This window comes from Pan troglodytes, chromosome 9, assembly GCF_028858775.2.
Source record: "Pan troglodytes isolate AG18354 chromosome 9, NHGRI_mPanTro3-v2.0_pri, whole genome shotgun sequence".
NCBI classification, from domain to species: domain Eukaryota; kingdom Metazoa; phylum Chordata; class Mammalia; order Primates; family Hominidae; genus Pan; species Pan troglodytes.
In genome coordinates this window covers 77582977-77594265 of record NC_072407.2, presented here as the reverse complement: position 1 = coordinate 77594265, position 11289 = coordinate 77582977, and the positions used below count along the sequence as shown (strand labels likewise).

Genomic DNA, 11289 nt, shown 5'->3' with positions numbered 1-11289 from the left:
CCAGGGCTGCCAGAGCCAGAACCATTTCCCGGGTCAGCATGGAATGCACCTGCCACTTGGCGCTGTCTGCACAGTGATCTGCCAGCGATCTGCCAGCATTCCAGGGCCTGATATGAGCCATCAGTAGCGAGTCTGCCTTAACAGGAGACCTTGTCCCCTGGGAAGAATGGTGTAAGAATCTCCTGATCCAATCTTCTTCCACGCTCCAACAAAATGTCATTGGAAAAGTTTTATTGAAAAAAAAATTGTACAAATAAGTTCTTGGATTGATAGCAACAAAGGCTCATGTTCCCCCTTCCCTCCCTATCTTTGAAGAACTAAAAAAGGAAGAAACAAAACAAAAAGTTCATCCCCACAACGCCAGACACGATGCTTCTTGACCAGAGTCTGCCCAGAAGCCCCTCCTGGGAGCTCCTTCTCGATCCGCCTCACTGCGGCCAGGTCATTCTGGGGGTGCCTGGTCCCAGGGGCTGCAGCACCTAGTTTTATAGTTGGGAGAGGTTGGGATAGAGCTGGGGAGGCAGCTGAGGTGTTTTAGTGTCAGAAGAGGGCTGGCTGACCCCCCTAGCTCAATTTGGTCTCACAGGTGAGAAGGTACCTGGCTATAAATATGAATACTGATTGAGGCAGGCTTGATCTGGGACTTTGAGGGCAGGCAGAATGACTATGGCCCAGGTCCCACAGGATGTGGAGTTTCCGGGCTCAGCATCATGGTATCTGGGGCCCATGTCCAAGTGGAGTGAATTCTAGCTGGGAAGGTCCGCTCAGGCACACGGGAACCCCGGTCTGTTTTTCCACCCCCACCCCATGGAGTATCCAAGGCTGGTACCTCACCTCCCCCCCAACCCCATTAGCACCCATGTGTCTCAGGAGCCTTTGGATGCCTCCTGCCATCCTGTGTGCACCCTGAGGCCCTATAACTCGTCTCGCATCTTGTCACCCTTAGGCCGGACCAGGCGCCCAATGAATAGCAGGGAGCCGCTTTGGGTGTCCCGCACTAGGAAGATGAAGGGGTGGTCGGCGTAGAACAGCTTGGGGCTGCGCAGCTCCTCGCGCCCGTAGATGTCCTGGTCAAAGGGGTTGCCATCTGTGTCCAACTCAAAGGCGGTGGCGTGGAACACGCTGGCCAGGTACAGGTCCTTCTTGCCTGACATGCGTGACAAGTCGGCCTTGTTCTTGTCAATGGCCTCAGTCAGGCCCAGCCCAGCCAGGTGTTTCTGTGGGAACAAGGAGGTGTGCCAGGTGAGGCCATTGCTGCCAGGCTCCTCCACCCTCAAACCCTCCACCCCATACTACCCTGACCGCTCCTCAGAGAGGAGAGAACCACCCCCTGGTCACCTTCTGTATGCCAGGCATGGCACTGGCACTTCAAATCACAGCTTTCTCAATTCTCACTGCAACCCTACAAGGGCTTCTAATTGCCACTTCACAGATGAGGAAGCTGAGACTCAGAAAAACAAGTGAGAACGTATCCCGGCACTTCCCAGCTGCAGTTCAGGGACAGGCAGCATGGGCACCACCCAGGAGCTTATCTCAAATGCTCATGTCCTGACACCAGCCCAGACCCCCTGAATCAGAATCTCTGGGAGTGGGCATGGATTCCTTTTCACAAACTCCCCAAGTGCTTTCTTACCATACTCAAGTTTGAGAAAGACTGATCTAAGGACAACTATGTCCACATCACTCTGGGGCTGAAAACCTGTCCAGAGTGATAGGATGCCTGGAATTTGCTTCAGAATAATCAGATGCAGGGGGGAATTAGTGGGTATAAATGGATCACTATTGGCCATGAGCTGATAATGCTTGAAGCTGGGCGACAGACACTTGAGGTTTCATTACACTAATCTACTTTTATTTTTCCAATGTTCGATAGTAAAAAGTTAAAACACATATACACACACACACACACACACACACACACACACACACACACACACAAACATCTTTCCATGGCCCTGCACAGCTCTTGGAAGCCAACCATAAGCTCTTTAACATATGACCTGTGCCTCCGTGGCAGCCTCCAGCCACATCCCTTGGCACGCCCCACCCCACTCTCCAGACAGCCTCACAGAACAGCTTATATCCTGGATGGCCATCCTGTCTCCCATTAGGGCTCTTTAGAAACCACTTCTTTCAGGAAGCCTTCCCGAGCCCACAGGATGAGTGGTGACTCCCTGGACCTTCCTGTTATCAGTCTGGTGCTGCCTGTCTCTCCCACCTGGCTTGGAGCTCCCTGAGGGCGGGGCCCATGTCCGGCGCTCTCCCTGGCTCTCAATGCAGGAGAGAGGACAGTAAATGGCTGTGGGCTGAGTGAATGGCAGCATCCAGGGTCCAGGATTCTGCAGGATAACATCCACCTCCCTGGCAAGGCCACACAGGAACTAGGCCTGAGGTCCTGAGAGTCAGGGGGTCATGAGACAGGCATTCGAGGTAGGCCCAGCTCTTCCCACCCCGATGACCTTGCACACGTCATCCGCCTCAAGTTTCCTAACTCAATCTACCCCATATCTGGGGGGTGGGGTCTCCACTGAGGGTTCCAGGAAGACACCAGAGGAACAAGGGGAGAAGGGGGTGGGACAACAGCCACTGGAGAAGGGGCTGGGGAAGGATCAGGGCCAGGACCAGGAGGGAGACAGTGACCCCTCTCCAGGAACTCCCAGGGTCTACAGCACAGACCAGTACGAGCTCCACTTGTCCCTGGTTTGGAGCCTAAGCCCCACTTCATCTCCAGCTTTATCTCTCCAAGCTCTCTGGGCAGCAAGTCTGGATCGATTCTGCAGGTGAGAACCATTTGTGGCATCCAAGGAAAGAATGACACGAAAGTTTCCTTTTTTGGGTAAGTCAAAAATATCTCTCGATTGACAAAAAGGCGGCTATTATGTTTTTACCTTGAGGTCTAATTGCAACTCCACCACTTATGAGCCTGGGGAACCTTAGGGAGTCATTGCTTCTCTCTGAGCCTCTGCCCACTACCCAGGGTGGTTACAAGGGAGAATCTTGAGAATGTGTGTTAAGTTTCTGGCCATCCTAGATGACCCATAGCTACCAGTCTGATTATTGGATGGTAGATAATCCTCCAGCTTAAACAATCTATAACTGGGGGCACTTCAGACCTCAGAGGCAGTGCAGTGACCGAGGGTTAGCTCTGGTGCAAGATGTCTGAATTACTAGCTGTGTGACTTTGCACAGGTTACTTAACCTTTCTGAGCCTCAGTTTCCTCATCTCTAAGATGAAACTTATAGTCCTACCTAATAAAGTTGTTTTGAGGATTAAAAGAGTTTAATACGTATAAAGGCTGGGCACGGTGGCTCACACCTGTAATCCCAGCACTTTGGGAGGCTGAGGCAGGAGGATCACTTGATGTCAGGAGTTTGAGACCAGCCTGGCCAACATGGTGAAATCCCGTCTCTATTAAAAATACAAAAATTAGCTGGGGGTGGTGGCACATGCCTGTAATCTCAGCTACTCGGGAGGCTGAGGCAGGAGAATCGCTTGAACCCGGGAAGTGGAGGTTGCAGTGAGTCGAGATGGCACCATTGCACTCCAGCCTGGGCAACAGAGTGAGACTCCATCTCAAAAATAATAATAATAATAATACATATAAAGTGCTTAGAAGAACGCCTAGCATACAGGAATGTTCCGTTATATTTAGCTGCTGGTATTATCATCATCTTCCCAAGGGCATGGCCCACACCTCCTGCCCCAGCTTCCCCCATCACAGAGCCCAGCACTGCCTGGACATCCAGGGGGTCTTGGGACAGACCTGCTGAATTGGTGAGTGGGTCCCCCAAGCACCTCCCCCTGGCTCCAAGGCCTGCAGGCCCCTAGGCTGGGCCACCCCTTACCTGCAGGTCATGGGTCACCTCCACCACACCCTTGGGCAAGGAGATGGCAACAGCCTTCTTCTGCATCTTCCCCATCCAGATCTTCAGCTGCTCTTTGGTTAGCAGCTTTTCAAGGCGCTCGAGAGGCTCCACGTGATGGGGCATGAGGATGATGAGGCTGGAGAGCTTGTGGGCCAGGGGCATCTCCACGATTTGCAGCTTTTCCTTCTCGTCGTCGTAGTAGTTGTAGAGGCCTGGGAGAGGAGCGGAAAGGACACTGGGCACCCTGTGTGCAGGGGTGGGTCAGACCAACTACCCTTGGACCCCCACCCACCTTGACACCCTGCTCCTCACAGCACCTACCTGTCCGGTGCATCATCATGACACCCACGGTATAGGACCGAGTCACCATGAAGCCACGGTTGTCCACCATCTTGTGGTGGAATTTCTCATCCCAGTGTGCTGTAGTTGGGGCAAAACACAGGGTCAGAGACACATGGCCGCCCCCAAACACAATCACAGCCCACAGCCACCCCCAGCTGCAGACCCTTGATTTATTCTTGCCACAGGTCTTTGCTCCATTCTTCAGGGCCCAGCTATAGAGCACCCAGCCCACAGAGTCTATGTTCCCAGCTTTGGGAAGGGGTCTTGGCCCCAGGACATGCCATCTGAGGATGCAGTTCCCTACAGTCAGTGCCTGCTGCTCCCATATGATAGAGAATTAATTCCGCCCTCAGCTCAGCCACCTCTATGGCCACCCCCAGCTCTAGCACTTGTCAGATATTTTGGAAACATGCTCTGAGGTAGGCTTTCTACCCTCCCTGGTACCTCGGGGACAGCTGTGCCCTGGGCAGGGAGTGCCCCATGACCACCCTTAATTTTTTTTTATCTTTTTCTTTTTGAGACAAGGTCCGTCCCACTCCATCCTACAGCTGGAGTGCAGTGGTGCAATCATGACACACTGCAGTCTTGAATTCCCCGGCTCCAGCGATCCTCCCACCTCAGCCTCCAGAGTAGCTAGGACTACCAGCATGCGCCACCATGCCTGGCTAATTTTTTGTAGACATGGGGTTTCGCCATCTTACCCAGGCTGGTCTCAAATTCCTGGGCTCATGTGATCCACCCACCTTGGCCTCCCAAAGTGCTAGGATTACAGGCGTGAGCTACTGTGCTCAGCCCACCCTTCGTTTTCCTCTGCAAGTTCTGTCTCCATGACCAGAAAATAGCAACAAAAAATGTCTGAGAGTGGCCTGAACCCTGCCCTTGCTCACAGCCAGACCTGTGTTCCAATCCAAGCTCAGCCACTGACTCGGGGAGACCTCAGCTCTCCTAGCTTGGCCTCATTTGTAAAACGAGGGTTACTTCATTCTCACAGCAAACTGTGAGAATAGTGTTGTCTATGGAGGTACTCAAAAATATTTATTAACCCTACATCTAATCTTCAACTGAAGACAGAGGCATCTGGGCCTGAGGCGTGGCTCTGCTTCCTCCTTGCTGAGCCTCAGTTTCCTCACTGTGAAATGAAGGTAACACTGCCTGCCCCCAAGGTTGCTTTAAGGATTCTGGGTCTTGGCCGCACATGGTGGCTCGCACCTGTAATCCCAGCACTTTGGGAGGCCGAGGCGGGCAGATCACTTGAGACCAAAAGTTTGAGACCAGCCTGGCCAACATGGCAAAACCCCGTCTCTAGTAAAAATACAAAAATTAGCTGGGTGTGGTGGTAGGCACCTGTAACCCCAGCTACTTGGGAGGCTGAGGCAGGAGAATTGCTTGAACCCCGGAGGCCAAGGCTGCAGTGAGCTGAGATCGTGCCATTGCACTCCAGCCTGGGTGACAGAGTGAGACTCCATCTAAAAAAAAAATAATTTTAAAAAAAGGATTTGAGTTCTTTCTCTAGCTCACTACTGAGGCAGAATGGATTATTAAATGTTATTCATTCCAAGATACACAAGGACGAGAACTTTGACGAAAGTCGGTCGGAATACATTCCATGGAGTCCCTCTGGGGCCTCCGCTCCCTGAACCATTCCTTTACACGCTGCTACCTGTCTCTGAATCTAGTTTCCAGTCTGTACAAAAAGCTGAGTGACAGTCCTGCCTCCCTGGGTTGTCACAGCATAAATGAGAGGCAGTGAAGAACGGAGCGCACGGAATGTCGTCCTAACTCTTGCAGGGGGTCCTGGGAGGAGGAAGAGGAGGACCCCTGAACGCGCCCCCGACTCACGCTTGAAGAACATGGCGTTGACTAGCAGGGCGCCGTCCGTGCGCTCCACGTCCTTGGTGACCTCGGGCAGCTTGCCGTCGGTGGTCTGCGCGGCCCACTCGTTGATGGACTGCAGCGCGCTGCGCTTGTCGCGGAAGTTGATCTTGGAGTGCTCGCAGTTGTAGTGCTGCTTGCTGCTGCGCACGAAGTCATCAGCGAAGCTCACTGAGCTGGGTCCGTACAGTCGGCTGCCCAGCTTCCAGGTCACGTTGCGCGCCGTGGAGTTGCTGAGTGAGCGCAGCAGCTCGCCCAGGCCGGCGTGCACCTCCTCGTCGCGCAGCTGCTCGGCACTCAGCACTGCCTTGGCCTGCGACGCCGTGGTCGCCTTGCCGCCCAGCGACACGAGCCCCAGCGACGAGGCCACCACCACGGGTGACACCAGGATGTTCTCCACTGCCTGGTCCTTGGCCATGGCCTGGTACAAGCTGAAGGCCAGGCCGGCGCTGCGCTCAGCAAGCGTGGCCGCCTTGGGGCTCAACTTCTCCGCGGTGCCAGGAGCTGCTGCGGCTGCAGGTTTCTTCACCTCGGCGGCCAGGGCCGCCTCCAGGAGGCAGAAGGCGCTGAGAAGCAGGAGGGAGCGCATGGCCAGGAAGTGGTTTGCGTGCACCACGGTGGGCCTGTGAGGATTGCACAGACAGGGTGGTCTTGAAGCCCAAGGCCTTCCTCCCCAACAACCACCCTCAGCTCTCTGGCTGCCACAAGTCCCCTGGAGATGGGGGCAAGAGAGCCCACAGCCCAGGAATCCCAGACCTGACTCAGAGCTGCCAGCCTCTCAGAGGCCTCTGTTACCTCCCTACTCAAAGAAGCATTCCCAGCAAGTCACCACCAGACCACCTTATTGATTTCCTACATCGGCCAGCCAACACTTCCACTTATTTGTGTGTTTATTTCATATCTATTTCTGCTCCTAAGTAGGCTGTGGCCTCCAGGACAGAAAAGCTAGCCAATCTGGTTGCCACTATATCTCCCGTGCCTAGTACACAGTAGGCCTCAGCTCTTCCTGAACGAAGGTAAAACAGGGTCACTTGGCCAGACCTGGGGTCCTCATCAGTTTATAGAGTGGTCAGCCCTGATCTCACATAACCCTGGGAGCCCTTTTCCAGTGAGAAAAAGCAGCAGCTGAGCTGAGAATCTGCAGGAAACCCAGATGCCTGGGCAAGGGATGAGGGACAGAGCCAGAGGGCTGCCCCGCCCCCATGCCTTTCATTCTGCTCTGGGATGTTAATGAGTCACCAGTTGGGTCACTCATGAAATGGGGAGCCAAGATGCTCCACTTTGCTGCCCCAAGGGTGACCCTGAGAGTGTGTGTGTGTCCTGTGTCCACTCAGCCTCAGTCTCCCTTTTCCAAGCTGAAGGGTCCAGGTCTCCATGCCCATGGCTTCTGTCTGGGCAGGAACTTGGAATGCCCATCTACCCACAGTGCTCCCAGTGCGGATGGGAAATCCCCAGGACAAAAGCTCCTGGGGGACCAACTCCTTTGAAGACTCGGTGGGGCTGGGGAGGAGGCTTCCTGACATAGCACAAGGACAGGATACTAGGGAAAAGGGTGAGTCACACATAGCTCAATAGAGCAGTGACCCCCTTCCCCATCACCAGCAGCTGGACAGATGTGCACTCAGCCTTCAAGGAAGCTGGAGCCACATCAGATTCCATTCTGCCCTCCAATCTGACAGCCACTGCCACACAGGCCATCTGCTCCACGGCTTCAGGGTTGCCCTCAGGCCTCCTCCCCAAGCCCCAGCAGTAGCAGTGGCCCCCAGGACAAGCCCCAGTTCCCTCTCTGGGGCCTCCAATTGGGACAGTCTCTGTTCCTGGGATACTTCCACACTCCCTCTCTCCCTTCGGGCCATTATCCTCCTCTACATCATGCAACAGCACAGGAGAGATGACAGGGCAAAGGGAAGGATAGAAGGAATCCTGGTGGAGGCTGTGATCCCACTGCTCTGGTAGATCCCAACTTGTAGTCATCCTTGAAGAAGACCGAACATTTGAAATCCTGGTGGAAGACCCTCAGGACTCTGGCTGCCTGGGGACCACTGTATTTCTGGGAAGATTCTACTGCTGCCATCCCAAAAACCTGGACAGGCTCCCCATCTCCTGGGACTGCCTCCCTCCTCGGAGCCTTGAAGGTACAGTATAAGAGAAGCAAAGGGTCCAAGGGGAGGGAGGTGGGGAGAGGAGGGAAGGCCCAGATATCTAAAAATGTCTGGAAGGAGCGGGGAGATCTGAGTCTCACCCTAAAATGAAGGGGATATCTTGGGGCCTAGAATAAACCCCAAGACACCTCCCTCCCAGCTCTGGCTCCTTCCCTGCCAGAACTGGAGCCTCAAAGGCAGAGCAACCATATAATTTATTGCACAAACAAGGACACTTATAAGAGTAAAATGGGCACTACTAATTATTATGCCAGGACAATAGGCATATGGCCAACCTACTCAAAAGCCACCTCTGATCCAGACCAGTGATGCTGGAGCTCAGACCACAGCAGAGGCCACCAGCCTTCCTTCCCTGAGGAGGCAGCTGAAGAGCCCACTCCCAGCCATGCCACGTGGCAGGTACCATCTTGACAGCCCCCACCCCCACCAGCCAGAACCTCAAAGGACTGGGAGGGGCTTCTCAAGCAAGCTCCAAATAACTGGTTTGGGATTCCTCAGGCAGCCCGCTAGGCCCGCAGCAGCTTAGCGCCTGCTCCTGGTGGTGACGTGGCAGGCAGGAGGCTGAACTATCTCCACCGGCCGGCAGAGGGGGGCTTCCAGCCTGGGAAGCAGGCCTGACTCAGGTCCCAGGGGTGCCACGTATTTGCCAGGGGACTCCAGGAGCCTTCTTGGCCTTAGTTCCCTTCCCATCCGCACATGAATCTCTGAAGGGAAATGCGCTACTGGGGAGAAGGGCAGCCCCACTGAACCTAGCAGCAGGAACGGGGGAAGGCAAGTTACTGCAAGCAGGCCAGCCTCCCACAGCCCAGCCCATCTTGCCACAGAGAAATGCCAGCCCTCAGGCCAAGGTTAGCTGAGTTACAGTCCCACAAAGAAAATACAAGATCACCTAGCCAGGGCTGTGCCCACAGCTAGCCGGACTGAGCAGGGTCTGGAAGGGAAGGGGAGGAGATGATGGGACCCCACCAGAGGGTCCCAAACACTTGAGAGGTCTAAAGTACCTGGAAACTGCCTCAGAGGGAGGTCAATGCCTGCCTTTTTCATTCTGAAAGAAAACAGAAGAGTGAAGAGGGCGGGAGCCGGCAAAGGAGAGATGGTGAGGAGGCCCCTGGCGCAGAGGGCACAACCAGTCCCCAAACTACAGGGACCTTGGAGATCGACCACCTCACTGTACAATGGGAGAAATGAGGCCAGGGCAGGGGGTCACCCCAGGTCCCTTGGGATAAACAGGGGTCTGCCTTCCCAGCACAGGGGTCCGCCTTCCCAGCACAGAGCCCCTCCTGAGGGCTGCATGCGGTGTCCTGTTACACAGCCAGTACAAAAAAAAATCTCTGCTGGGAGTCCCAGTGACAGAGGAGACAAAGGAGAGGACGGGAAGGGGGGATGGGTACATGAACCATCTGAAGACAGGAGGGTGTGGCCCCGGCCGGAATTCCGGAGAACCAAAGCCCCCTCATTTTCCTCAGGCCTCCATCCGGGCCCTACAGCCCAGAGGGACCAGCGGGAAACAAGGAAGAGGAGGGGCTGAGACTCTGGGCCAGTCTGGAAGTGCATTCATTCTCCTTCCTGCTCTTCAGCCACCTCAGGAATGTCTCTAAGCTGGGGGGCAGGGAACCCCAGCCTCTGGAAGTTAGACCCTGCAGTTTAAACCCTGCAGTTACTCCAAGAACCCTGTGGCAGTGGACAGAAGGAAAGACTCAAATCCTTCTAGTCAGCCCCTTAATCCCCAGAGCAGAGCAGACCCTGCTGACCCCCACTCCCTTTTTCGGAGTGGTAGGGAGCCTCGCTGGCCAAGTCTTTCCTTTGGCTGCCATCATCTAGGCTGCAAGCTGCTGATCAGAAATTGAGCCACTGTCGCCCACTTCTACCAGAGCACATGGACCCCAGGAGTCGAGACGATTTCACCTCCTTTCCCACCACCCTACTACCTTCAGGAGGCTCAAATTCCCTCAGCAAGCCTGTGAGGAGGCTGGGCCACCAATCACCGCTGCCCCTGAGCCTCAACCCCAGAACGGAAGTGACCTGGAACTGCGAGGCCGGCCTATCCTCCCTACCCTTGCGGGAAGAGGCACCAGACCCATCTCCTTCCTCCTCTGTTTCTTTCCGCAGAGGCTCTGCTCTCTGCCCCCAGCCCCCTTTACACAGCACCTAGTCTCGTATCTGCCACCACCACCTTCTAGGGGTCCCTGCACTTTTTCCCAGTCCTCCGAGTGCACGGACTCCCAACCCGGCTCCGATCTCCGCCCTAGCCCTCAGCTGGCTCCATCACTGGCTAGCCCTGGGCTCTCGATTCCAAACCCTCCAGCGGCCCCCAAAGTGCCGAGGACTCCAATTTGTAGGCTCTGGCTCGGCACCCAACGCTTCGCAGGGTCCCCTCGCCCCTCTTACTCCCTCGCGCACCCCCAGATTGCTCGGCGCTCCCCCGGGCCGCACGCACGCAGGCGTCTCCCGCCCCTCACCTGGGTCGGGCTGGGCTAGCGCCGGGACGTGACTCTCGCTCTCGAGCCGCGACACGATTCTACTCTTAGCCCGCTCCCCTGCTCCCGGGATCTATATATGGCAGTCCCCACCCCCTCCTGCCCGTCCCGAGAAACTTCTGGAAAGTTGGAAACGCTTCCGGAGGGCGCCCCAGCTCCGCCAAAAAAAGCCAAAGACCTCCCTCAAAACCTCCCCGGCCCCCGGCCCCTCCCTCTGCCGGCGCCTCCCGGCCCCTGGGTCCTACTGCCTCCCTCGGCGGCCCGGGCTGCGGGGCGCCGGGAGTCCCCACGGGGATCAGCGTGTCCTTCAGAGTGCGAGCTTCCTCCCACCCCCAGGCTCTCTGCACAAGCTAGCCCACTCCGAATCGCACATTCTTTCAGGCGCCCCTTTCCCCGCAGGGGCTCTGCCCCAAGCAGAGCCATCTCCCCTTCTCCCCGCTCTCCCCCATTTTCAAGCTGAAACAATTGAGTCCTGTGCACCCCCTCCCTCTCAAGGGAGACGTTCAGGCTTCTGAAGGCAGTGCCCTTCTCCATACTTGTACATTCAAAAAACCTCAACCTCATTGATG

General features: G+C 55.6%; 1 protein-coding gene across 2 annotated transcripts; it reads right to left on the bottom strand.

The window, feature by feature from the left end:
• Positions 1-214: 214 nt before the first annotated feature.
• On the bottom strand, positions 215-10889 carry SERPINH1 (serpin family H member 1). 2 transcript variants are annotated; one of them, XM_054661166.2, is made up of 6 exons: positions 10644-10695; positions 9245-9288; positions 6049-6704; positions 4189-4287; positions 3847-4079; positions 215-1217 (listed from the first exon to the last, which is right to left on the bottom strand). In XM_054661166.2, the coding sequence occupies exons 3-6, from the start codon at positions 6668-6670 to the stop codon at positions 915-917; spliced, it is 1257 nt and encodes a 418-aa protein (XP_054517141.1). In that variant the 5' UTR covers positions 6671-6704; positions 9245-9288; positions 10644-10695; the 3' UTR covers positions 215-914.
• Between the last annotated feature and the right edge of the window lie 400 nt (positions 10890-11289).

Excerpts from the sequence above, each read along its gene's own strand:
- SERPINH1 (XM_054661166.2), bottom strand. The coding sequence starts at position 6,670 with ATGCGCTCCCTCCTGCTTCTCAGCGCCTTCTGCCTCCTGGAGGCGGCC. Across the intron at positions 4,080-4,188 it reads CATGATGATGCACCGGACAG|GCCTCTACAACTACTACGAC; the intron begins GTAGGTGCTGTG and ends CTCCTCTCCCAG. Across the intron at positions 1,218-3,846 it reads AGGTGACCCATGACCTGCAG|AAACACCTGGCTGGGCTGGG; the intron begins GTAAGGGGTGGC and ends TTGTTCCCACAG.